Genomic DNA, 12,033 nt, shown 5'->3' with positions numbered 1-12,033 from the left:
TCTGGCTTTTTCCAGGATGACCGTCTGCAGAGGAAAGCCTTCCAGGACTTTGCTGACTTGGTGAAGAGGGGGAAACTCCAGCAGTTCTATGGCTTGATGGGGAAACGGGCCAGAGGTGAGTAAGGACTCCTTGCAAGTCGGCCTTCCAGCAGAAGCCCCTTGCTTTGGGGCATTGTCTGTGGCAGGGAGTGCTCTGTTAGGGTGTCTAATTTTTCATTTTAAACAATGGGTGGGGATGCCTCAAGCCCAGAGGAGAACCTTGACCCTCCAAGTCTTGCTATGTGTCCCTCTGGATTCTCCTCAACCTCACCCCTTCTTCCCAAGCCACGAAACCTGCCCTGCACCCTCCTTGAGAGAAGACTCTCCAAGTGTCCCTATTTTCCAGGGACAGTCCCAGATTTGCAGAAGCCATCCCGGTTTCTGATTTGATCCCGGAAGGTGGAAGTCCCTGTTTTCACCAGAGAAATGTTGGAGGGTATGGAGCGTTGTTTACAGTGGTACTTCAGAAGTTGAATGGAATCCTTTCCGGAAGTGCGTCCGACTTCCAAAACGTTCAGAAACCAAGGTGTGGCTTCCGATTGGCTGCAGGAGGCTATTATAGTAATAATAACATACTTACATTCTTCCAAGATTATTTAAATCCAATATATCTTGAGTTAAACTTCCCTTCCACTCTTTCCATGGTTTCCTATATACTATCCTTTTAACTGCATTTTCTTACTCTGCCAAATTATTTTCGTTACCTTGCATAATCTCACGTTGTAACATCTACTGCCAAGTATTTTTTTCAACCTGTTATGATTATTTTCTTGCTATAATGTTTTTCCATGTAATCCATATTGAGTGTTTCTATTATTTATTTATTGAATGTGTTTGCCACCCTTTATCCACAGATCTCAGGGTGGTTTGCAACAGAAAAATACAATATATATTAAAAATATCCCACTCTGTTAATGCCTCAAGCTCACCAAGATGGAGGGGTATGTTTGTGTGTGGAAACTAGCCTACAAATATAATATTTCCATTCATTGCCCTGCATACTTTTGCCTCTGGGCTCAAACCACTGCTGGCCTGTGGCCCTTGGAAGGCGATGTGGCCCTTGGGTTGCAAAAGACACACCCTCCCCCGTTTCAAGCCTACATCTGTACCTTTAACAGCCAACGGTTATAAATGAACCAAACCTTGCTTTTCTTGGCACCTCCATGCTGTGAACAGCTCCGCCAAATGAATCCCTGTCTTTACCTTCAGAAAGGGACAGTCCCAGATTTGCAGAAGCCGTCCCTGTTTCTGAGTTGATCCTGGAAAGTCCTGCCACAGTCACACTCCGCTCACTAAGCCCTGTTACCTCTGCTACTTCTGACACCTCCTCTTCCCCGTCTTTCCCCTCCTTCTCCCTCCTACCACTCATCATCATCCCACCACCAGTCCTCGCATCCCACCTAAGGTTACCAGATTTTTTCCAATGAATCCAAGGACATTTTTCAACTGCAGTGGATTTTGTATGGGGACCGATTTATAAATACGGGGACGTCTGGTAACCTTAATCCAACCAGCCCATGACATGCAGCCCTAACTGGAGATGGTCAACTCTGAGAACTTCTGCATGCAAAGTCAGATGCTCCACCACTGGTCTAGGACCAGGGCAAGATTTAGGTTTGATGAGGCCCTAAGCTACTGAAGGTGATGGGGCCCTTTATATGTCCAGCTGTCCTTTGCCAACAACAAATTGTCACTGTTTTTTGTGTTGAATATATGCTGTATGGTAAATTATGGACCTAACAGGTATCTAAAGCTATTTGCACATAACAAAATATGCATTTTATCAAAGTAATTGATATAGAAATGAGCAAACCAGTGATATTTTAGGGAGCAGGCGGGGCCCATTACTTACATCACAGGAGCCTACACAACACAAAACACTATTGCTGTATGTAGGTTTTATTTTATTTGTTTTTTACCTTATATTTTGGAAATGTACATCCAGGTTTTTTTCCTTTAAATTTTTTGGGGCCCCCAAGAGAGGGAGGCCCTAAGCTAAAGCTTGTTTAGCTTATACGTAAATCTGGCACTGTCTAGGATCCATTCTGCATGCCAAGGTGCTCTTCCACTCTGCTTTATAGGTATGTAGGTTTGTGACACGTAAAGTGGCCCTCCCCACTTTTCCTGGTATCCATAATTTTGAGGAGAGACGTCCAGCTTTCACAGGGAACAGTCAAGGTATGGTATATCCAGCAGAAGCACACCGAAAGGGGTGTCCCAAATACATTGCTTATGTTTGTGAACCGTCTTCCTCCCCAAATGCATTTGAGAGTGGAAGTGCCTAATCTCTGTGCCAACCTGTGCTCCTCTCTTTGCCACCCTAGGGCACCAAGGAGAGATGTTTAGAGGGCTGATGGGATGATGGTGCTCCTCTTGAGGTGGGTTGAGACTGAGGGTCTCATTTCCCTACATTTCTTATCGTTTCCACCCCACCCAACCCTTTAATGCGTATATATATATATAAGACTCACTTTTTCCCTCCTAAAAAGTAAGGGGAAATGTGTGTGCGTCTTATGGAGCGAATGCAGGCTGCGCAGCTATCCCAGAAGCCAGAACAGCAAGAGGGATTGCTGCTTTCACTGCGCAGAGATCCCTCTTGCTGTTCTGGCTTCTGAGATTCAGAATATATTTTTTCTTGTTTTCCTCCTCCAAAAACTAGGTGTGTCTTGTGGTCTGGTGTGTCTTATAGAGCGAAAAATACGGTGTGTGTGTGTATACTCTGCCCTTTCCGTTGATAATTTCCAGGGATTTTGCAATAAGCAATGGAAAGACAATAGCAACAGAAATTTCTGCTATGCGACAAAGGAATTCGATAATCATAAGTGTCTATCTGCTCAAAGAAATAATTTAATTTGTTTGCTTGTACAGTGGTACCTCGGGTTACATACGCTTCAGGTTACATACACTTCAGGTTACAGACTCCGCTAACCCAGGAATAGTGCTTCAGGCTAAGAACTTTGCTTCAGGATGAGAACAGAAATCGTGCTCCGGCAGCGCAGCAGGAGGCCCAATTAGCTAAAGTGGTGCTTCAGGTTAAGAACAGTTTAAGGTTAAGTACGGACTTCCAGAACGAATTAAATACTTAACCTGAGGTACCACTGTACTTAACCCGAGGTACCACTGTCTTTGGGTTAGTAGTGGTGTTATTATCAGAGGCCGATTTGGGAGAGCGTTGACTGATTCTCCAGCACCGTAACAATGACTTACAGCGGAAGGAGAGGCGGGGGGATGGGAGGTTCCATGTTGCACAGGACCCTGCTAAAATTTGAAAGCACAAATTCTGCCACTGGTTATTATGCTCCTAGTGATTAGATTGAATTTGTCTAAATAGGTCAAGCATTGTTGTTCTTATGGAGTTTTATTGAGAGCAACATCTTTGCCTCAGGCAAGACAAAAAATTACGTATTTTGTGTTTTATTTTTTTTTGCTGATCCCCAATTTCTTCTTCTCCCAGAGCCGACACAGGAACGGTCAAGCAGAGAGCTACTTCCACCTTGGGCATCTTAAGCGAGATCTACTGCTCAGTACCATTTCCCCCTCTTCTCTACAGCCTCCGTGGATATTACGTCGCCTGTTTCTCCAGTAGCCAAGAATGGCAAACATTTTGTGTGTTTTACAGTTCCCATTGTATCTCCTTCCATTGTTAAGCACCAGTCTAGTGGCATAAATGTGTTTGCGAATCTGTGGGCTGTCTTCGCTTTCTCTGCACCACGTTCTTGTGAAATAAAGCAAGGATGGAGAGGCAGCAGGTTTAAAAAAGAAAAAAGTCCATCGTAGAGTTTGTGGCTTTAACTGGGGTTGGCAGTGGCGACTAGCATTCATTGGGACTGGTCAGGTGACGAGCAGGTCAAGCCATAGCCAGTGACAGGTACAGTCAACTAATTCCAAGTTTTGTCTGCTGCCTGCTCCTTGCCAAGTTTTGCAAGGGCTTGACTCAAAACCAAGAAGTTGGCAGATAATAGCCTTCGTCCCGCAGAACTGGTTGTCAGGTGGCAGATAGGTGGGGACAGATTGAGGTAGGTGCTCCATTGTCTCCATTAGACCACACACCACTGGGGTTGAGAGTAGTAATTAATTCCTTATTATTATTATTATTACTTATTCCCCACCCATCTGGCTTGGCCTCCCCAGCCACTCTGGGCAGCTCCCAACAGAATATTAAAAACATGATAAAACATCAAACATTAAAAACTTCCTTAAAAAGGGCTGCCTTCAGATGTCTTCTAAAAGTCAGATAGTTTATTTCCTTGACATTGTGGAGAGCATTCCACAGGGCTGGCGCCACCACCGAGAAGGCCCTCTGCCTGGTTCCCTGTAACCTCACTTCTCGCAGTGAGGGAACCGCCAGAAGGCCCTCGGAGCTGGGGTCATGGGTTCGGGCCCTGTGTTGGGCAAGATTCCTGCGTTACAGGGGGCTGGAGTAGATTATCCTCATGGTCCCTTCTAACTCTACAATTCTGAGATTCCAGCATGCAACCATCATGGTCTATGGTCAGAGACAATGAAGTACACTGAGAAAAGCATAGGTATCCCAGGCTTAGCATTTAAATTGGCCTTGGCCTCAGCTCTCCATATCGCCCTACACTGCCAGACCACAGATACAAGAACTGATATTTAGCTCAGTACTCTCCTCTCCTAATGGCTTCGGCTCCAAGTTATCAGGTGGGAGACACTTCCAGGTTTGCTTCCCGATATCCTTTTGACTGGAGATGCCAGGGCCCCAAACCTGAACTGAGCATTCAAAAATGTGCTGTGCCACTGGTAAGATTTTATCTTTCCCTTTGTACAGTGGTACCTCGGGTTAAGAACTTAATTTGTTCCGGAGGTCCGTACTTAACCTGAAACTGTTCTTAACCTGAAGCACCACTTTAGCTAATGGGGCCTCCTGCTGCGCCGCCACTGCATGATTTCTGTTCTCATCCTGAAGCAAAGTTCTTAACCTGAGGTACTATTTCTGGGTTAGCAGAGTCTGTAACCTGAAGCGTCTGTAACCTGAGGTACCATTGTATTCCCGGAACTTGGAAGAATGCGAGTCAAAAAAGGAAAGAAACATGTGCCAGAAGCCAATACAAGCAAATGGCTTCACCTGCGTAGTTTATAGGGAATCAGTTTTGTTGCAAAACGGGCGATGGCAGGGAAGTCTCCAAAAGTCCAAAGCTCAGATCGACACATTGCACAGACATTTCCCCCCAGGAACGATCATGCTTGGAATACTAGAGCAGAGAACATGCTTTATTGAGAAGTAGATACACTGGTAGCATATTCTAACATATCCAGGAAACAGAGATTCACTTCTGTACAAGAATGGCCAACCTCCCCTCCCCACCTGAGAGGGCGCCACCTCACCATTTGCTAAAAACTAGAAGCTGAGGGTGCTGGATGACAATTGCCAGTAATGTGCACAGAAATCTAAACTTTGGCAGATTTAGGATGACAATGAAAAGACAAAACCAAACACGAGAGCCAACCACAGGAGTGCTTGCGGAAAGATCTGTGCTAGAGGGATCGGCTTTCGACTGGAATCCATTTTGTCCCAAGATGGGAGACAAGGAGAGGCGTTTCTCTTTTTTTGGGGGGGGAGAGTTCAGCTAGAAACAAAGAGGTTGTGTTCCACACACGCAGCAGACTAGAGGCCAAAGACAGGGTGTTTTGCTTCGAGTTGGAAGGGTTTTGTTTTGTTTGCCAAACCTTACAATCGAAAACCAGACTTTCTGGAAATGGATCGTGACGGCAGTCTGAAAGACAGGTGAAAACACACTGCGCTCTCTGGCCAGGCATCCCCAAGGTCCAAAGGCTTGTGCCAAGGTAATCTCTAGGAAGGAAAGAAAATTATGTTCTAGGGATGACAAACAGTACTAAGATGCAACCTGGAGTGAGGTGGTGCAGGGGGGCAAATATGTGACGTACACACACACCCCCCACTCTCCTTTGTGGCCTCTTTGGTTGTGCTGCATGTGACACACACACAGCCCAGCTTGGTCTGTGGCTCGTGACATGTGCCCTCAGACCCTGGGCTTTGTGCAAAAGCACCTCAGCGTTCAAGCGAGCGGGCTTTTGGCCCCCCCAAATGCTGGGGTGTCACCAGGCGACTCGGCCCTGCACAAAAGGTCGCCGGAAGCAGCGCAGGGCAAATGCCACCCGACGATTCACAATTCTGAAAGCACGCCAATGGCGTGTGAGGGGCACAGACCTTCAAAGAGCGAACCTGTCAAGAGGTTTCTGACTCTGTAAGGAAAGAGACCTCTCTAGCTGCAGCTTTTCAACGGGTTGTCCTCTCTGTGAATAGCAAGGTTAGGCAACGTGTGCTCGGTGGAGGCTTCCCTTTCTTAAGGCGAATTTGTGAGCTTAATACCTAGAGCAGGGATGGGGAACCTGTGGCTCGTCCCATCATCCCCTAAGCATGGGGTTGATGGGAGCTGCAGTCCCCATCTCTGACTTTACAAGACATTTTAAAAGGGTCAAGCACCCTCCCCCTTCACAGACAGCCTATCAGGTCCACCAGCTTCCTGCCTTTCCCCTCCCAGTCCTTGGGAACAAGTGCCACACAGCTCAGGCAGGGGTTTCCATCCCAAGCCAGGGAGTGACAATCACTTAAAAGATGGGAGGGCTCCCCTTGAAAAGGGGCACACCCATTATTTGTGTCAAACTGGTGCTATGTGTGCTTGCACACACACTTTCCAGGCTCTTGGAACTATTTTCACCATTTTTCTAAGGGCGAATTTGCCTTGGGATGAGGACCCACATGCAACCAGGTACGGCATCCCAGAAGTGTGGGAGAAACCCAGCCTTTCTGGGGGACCTCATGCTTCTATGAGACCATCAAACAAAACCAGTAGAGAAGGTCAGAAATGAATGGGGTAGGCTGCCTGGCCATGGTGGCCCTCAGGGGCTCTTGCAATCTATGGGTGAAATAAGCACACGTTCTGGAAAATGGAAGCTGGTTTCCCCCTGGCAATCCTTTAAAAACAACGGCTGTTTGCCTCGGCCAGAATGGAGGTGGGAAAAGGTCCAGGGTTGTCCCCGGATGAGCACAGAGGGTTCAAGAGATGCAGGAGTGTGGACTGCAAAAGGAGCCAAAACGTATCGGCGGGAACTAAACTACCACTGCATGAAGGCAAGCCAGCCGACTGCAGCTAACTCCCGCCTAGATCTGACAATTCAAAGTAGTGCCAAAGCTGGGCTGGCAAAAGGAGCGGCGTCCGGCTGGCAGTGCTCTCTGAGCAGCCGCTGCGGTGTGGCTCCTTGGCCTGCCAGGTGCAGGTTTCTTTCGGAGTGGGCGGAAGCTCAAAGGACAAAAAAGGCCAGAAGCAGTGAGGAGGCACCCAGGACAAGGGGGCTGGTAAGGGCTGCTGGTCCTGCCATTTCTCTTCCTGCAAAGGAACAGTTATAGCTGGCTCTTCAGAAGGGTTTGTGGTCAGAGCACTCAAAAGCAGCTGCGAGGAAGAGCAAGGAGCTCCATGTTAGGCGACACTGGGCGAGGGCACAACTACTGCAGGAGTGAGGGAAGTGGTGCTTTTTTTCCGTTAGGCCGCTTTCCCCCACCGGGGACTCAGCTGTGTGGCCCACAGAGATAGCAGCAGGGCCTTAACGTTCAAACTTTTCGGGGGAAGGGAAGGGGAAGCAGCCAAAGGGCGTCCCCACATTCAGTCAGAGCCTCCCAGAGATTTCCTGGCCTGCTGGGAAGGAAGAAATAACTGCTGTTTGCACACGCTTGGTGTGCAATATCCAGTTAGTGCTCAGACCTGCAAACAGGTATGAGAAATTGATGGTCTCAAAGGAGCCCAAGGGGGTGTCTGATCATTTCCACTTGCAGAGTGACGGGGGGGGGGGGGATGGTCCCGCAAACCCACCTTTAGGCCGGATCCAAAGGTGCAGCAGAATAAGAGGGGGGTGGGAATGTGGGGTAGAATGGACTGGACCAAAATTTCATATGACTGATGGGAGATAATTGATTCCGAATGCTCTCCTTTGTATTAACCCCCCCCCCCCCCCGTGAGTAGAAACCTAAGGACAGGAGATAGAGAGCCTTCTAGAATCTTTATCCCTGTCACTGCTGGTTTTCCACTGAAAGGGAATTCTTTGCATGGGGAATCGCGGTGCCCCACACTTGCAATCTGAAACAGTACAGCCCTCTGTATCATGGAGGACCTTCACCACCTCACAGCAGGCGCCAACCAGGCCCTTCAAGGCTGCATGGAAGCAGGAGGCTGAAACGACTAAGAAATTACGAGTTACGACACCATCTTATGGACTAGGGCCTTGTGGTTCACGGAGCGGCAAGTTGAAACGGTGCGCTGGAGGATCTTACTGCCCCTTCCCGGGGCCACATTGACACTGTATCCGTTCTGATCTTCCCGACCTTGCCGTGCGGAGGAAGGACCTGGGTCAAAACGGTCCCGGGGAGAAGAGAAACATCCTGAAGGAATGTGAAAGAGGGGCGGGGAGGGTTGGTACCAACAGCAAGTCACAAATCTGCGATCCCAAAGGCAGTTCCTAATGCTGGAAAAGGAAAGGGGGTTATGGTGGTGGTGGTGGTCGGCGGCAAGGAGGTGTCCACACTTCTCAGAGAGGTTGGTCAAATTAAGTGCCCTTAGGAGGGGTCCATTTCAAACAGCTGGGATCCATGCTTTTATTGCTGTTAGACCGCTTGGCCTCTTTGGCTATCCATTCGTCGATGAGATCCTGAAGGGAGAGGGGGAGAAAAAGGGAAGGTGCAGGTTAAAAGTCTGGGGGAAGCTGCTAACAAGATGACAGAGCTGTGTCTAGCATTGATAAGGATGCCCCTAAATTCAAGGAAACAAGCACAGTAGTAGTTTTGTGCTGCAAAATGACCCAGTTTAAACAGCCGGGGCTTCCGTACTGGGGAACTCTCTTTCTGTGTAACTGCCGAGGAGTAACCATCGTGCAAACGTGGACCTCCATTTTCGAGAATCTGCTGGACATTTCCTGCTTCTGTGTTGCGTTTTCTGCAGGTCAAATCTTGTCACTGGGGGGTTTCAGACTTAATGTTTTAGAGGGGGATTGCAGGAGCCTGAAATATCTGGGTGTTTTAATGCTATGCTAGAGAGACTAGAGATGGAAGGAGAAGAGGACAGAGAAGACTTAACGAAGGAAGAAGGCTGATTTCGTTGACCTCTCCACATTCTGGTTATCGTCTTAACCTGATGTTTGCTGAGCCCCATCACGAATGTAGCAAGGAGGCGATTTTGCTTAGCAGACAGGGTTTTCTGCGCGCTAGCTAAGTAGCGATTAAACATTTGAGGCTGCAACCCTAACCACAGTTACTGGGGAGTAAGCCTTGCACTGAACAAGTGAGACTTACGTGTGAGCACAATCCTAACTACGTCTACTCAGCAGTAGGTCCCACTGGAATTCAGTGAGCCTTACTCCTAAGTAGACAGGGTTAGGTTTGCAGCCTAAGCCCACAAAACTCGCCAGCTTGCCCAAAAAATATTAGTAGCCTCCTGGGGGGTGACAAAGGAGTGAAAGGGCCCCGTGTCTTCTCTAGTATCCTGCTTGGTGCAGAAAAAGGATGTAATGTTGCACCTCCCATTCTGCAGGCTCATCACTCATCAGCATGCAATTCCTTATCACCTGTGGCTACCAGGTGAGTTGACTCTAAAGCACTTCAAATGACACTGTAGACAAGAGACTGATGGGTGAAACAACCCGAACATCTCCTGACAGGTAAATGAGATACGCAGTGCAGAGGGAGCATGCAACGGGAGCCACAAGAGGGTTCCCTTAATGAAATGTTTCTCAAATTTGGGTCCCCAGCTGTTGTTGGACTACAACTCCCATCATCCCTGACCACTTGTCCTGCTAGCTGGGGGATGATGGGAGTTGTAGTCCAGCGACAGCTGGGGACCCAAGCTGGAGAAACACTGGCTCACTGGAACCTCATTCCTGCAGTCTGTCTGTACGGCACACTTTGTTCTTTTCAACTGCCGTGGCTTTTCTGCTCCATGAAAGCAGCTTTGTTGTGACCAACTGGGCGCATGTCTGACGTTGTCAAGAACCACAGTAGCTGGAACTGCAGCAGTAGCAACCATCATGAGCAGAAATACAGAGGCAAGGAAGGAAAGAGAGACTCTGTGGGTGGGGAGTCAAGGAACAGGGAAGCTACACACACCCGCTTTTCCTGGTAGCCATCCCTAGCCCTAAACCAGGCATGTCCAAAGTCTGTTTCGAGGGCGTAATCCGGCCCGCTGGTCGGTTTAATCCAGCCCCTGTGGCAGTTTATTTCCTGGGGTAAAATCCTACAAAAACCTCAACAACTTCAAAAAAAAGTCAACAACTTTAGTTGGCCCTTTGGTCAGCCCTCACGGCCCTTCACTTCATCAAATCTGGCCCTCTTGGGGAAAAGTTTGGACACCACTGTAAACATAGCAATTTCTCCCCACTGACTGGTTACATGCACAAAACAATCCTGCCATAGGTTTCTGCGCTAAGCTGGACTCTCTGCTTTTCATTCACAGCAAATCTCGGGCGGAAGAGTGAGGCTTTTCTTAGAAATCTCTCGAGAGAAACACAGCGACCCAAGAGAGGTAGATACCTCTCTCGCAGGTATTAGCCCCACAACTTACCTGCCTCTTTAAGACTAGGTGTTTGCCCTTCCAATACTTGAGCATCTGAAGCGCTTGCAGAGTGCTAACAATGTCAACAGGGTTGACGGCTGTCTCCTGGCTGATTTCTGAAACAGAGAAGCAAGAGTGTGTTTTACTGAGGGGCTTGGGGGAGAGGGGGATATATGGGGCAAACCACCAAGAGAGCTCTCACTGTCTCCTGCCAACTCCAGCTATAAATGCATAGAAGCATCAGGACCAAACGTCTTCCACGACTCCAGACAAGATCCCCGAGAGTGATGGCTGAGAAAGGTAGGTTGGAAGCAGATGAGCAAGGCTAGCAGAATCTCAGTATACAGGGGGAAGGTAAACAGGGGTTCAGCACCCCACATTGCTCCTTTGGCATTCGAGGAGCAAAGGTGGGAGAAATTACATTTCACAGTTTTGGGGAAGAAAGACTAGAACAGGGGTCGGCAAGGCTTACCGGCCATGGGCTAGATCACTCCTGCGGAGATTGCCTGTGGGCTGGACTGGCGTAGTGCGATGCTGGAAATTGCATCTGCGCATGTCCAGGGTGCCAGAAATCGCTTCTGCGCATGCCCCGACACTGAAAATCATGCCTGCGCAGAAGTGATTTTCGGCGTCTGGGCATGCGCAGAAGCAACTTCTGGTATGTGCGTGTGCGCAGACGCAATTTCCTGCGCCACTCAGCAAGTCCCTGTGCTGCACTGTGCATGGGGAACTTGCTGAGCAGGCCGCTTGGTTCGGGAGTGGCTCGTGGGCCAGTAAAACGGTATTTGTGGGCCGCATCTGACCCATGGGCCACACGTTGCTGACCCCTGGACTAGAAGGGTTGTTGTTGTTGTTGTAAAAAGGTGCTGTTTGCTACTGATGCACTGGGGAGGAACAGCTAGAACCCACCTTTAATGGAGATCTCTTTGCCTTGAAAGTTATGCAGATAGCGGAGAAGAACTTCCTTCCAGTAACTACGGTAGCTAATAAGGCCCAGGTCAGAGAGGGGCCTTTCTGGGGAGCCAACCTTTTCTTCCACTTTGGAGAGTAAATAGCCTGTAGAAAGAGAACAAAGCAGACTCTCTGGAACCTGAATGAAGTGGTCAACCATCCCCTAGCTGCTGTCAAAAGCTCGTAGCTCCCTGTCAGGCAGTTTCGTTTTAAAGTCTTTTTTAAAAAGTCATTTTCTTTTAACATCACAAAAGCTTGTGCTACTGCAAAGCTAAAGCACCTCAAAAAATGTAGAAGACACCTTATTTTGGAGGTGGCCAAATTTTACTTCCAAGCTAACAGGCCCTCGACCAAAAAGGGTTTGTTATGGAAAGATGGTGATCACTAAGATTGCAGCTACCACATTTATTTACCTCTTAACAGCCCTGAGACCCTGGTCATACGGTCACTAGGGTTATAACTTTTT

The 12,033-nt window shown here is 48.4% G+C and overlaps 1 protein-coding gene and 1 long non-coding RNA gene across 3 annotated transcripts in view; one reads left to right on the top strand and one right to left on the bottom strand.

Annotated features, from left to right (window-relative positions):
* LOC309516069 overlaps nt 1–3,723 on the top strand; it is a 45,930-nt gene extending 42,207 nt beyond the window's left edge. Inside the window, exons 3-4 of the long non-coding RNA XR_014212743.1 lie at nt 16–115; nt 3,494–3,723. This is a non-coding gene — a long non-coding RNA (uncharacterized lncRNA). The remainder of the gene's footprint in view (nt 1–15; nt 116–3,493) is intronic.
* A 2,271-nt stretch (nt 3,724–5,994) lies between these two features.
* KAT7 (lysine acetyltransferase 7) overlaps nt 5,995–12,033 on the bottom strand; it is a 28,017-nt gene continuing 21,978 nt past the window's right edge. For both annotated transcript variants that reach the window (XM_082194376.1, XM_082194377.1), the window contains exons 13-15: nt 11,526–11,672; nt 10,626–10,732; nt 5,995–8,721 (exon numbers count right to left, since the gene is read on the bottom strand). In XM_082194376.1, the coding sequence (XP_082050502.1) occupies nt 8,620–8,721; nt 10,626–10,732; nt 11,526–11,672 (356 nt within the window). In that variant the 3' untranslated portion in view covers nt 5,995–8,619. The remainder of the gene's footprint in view (nt 8,722–10,625; nt 10,733–11,525; nt 11,673–12,033) is intronic.

Source organism: Podarcis vaucheri (assembly GCF_965113315.1).
Source record: "Podarcis vaucheri genome assembly, chromosome: 13".
NCBI classification, from domain to species: Eukaryota; Metazoa; Chordata; class Lepidosauria; order Squamata; family Lacertidae; genus Podarcis; species Podarcis vaucheri.
This window is presented reverse-complemented; position numbering and strand designations above follow the sequence as displayed.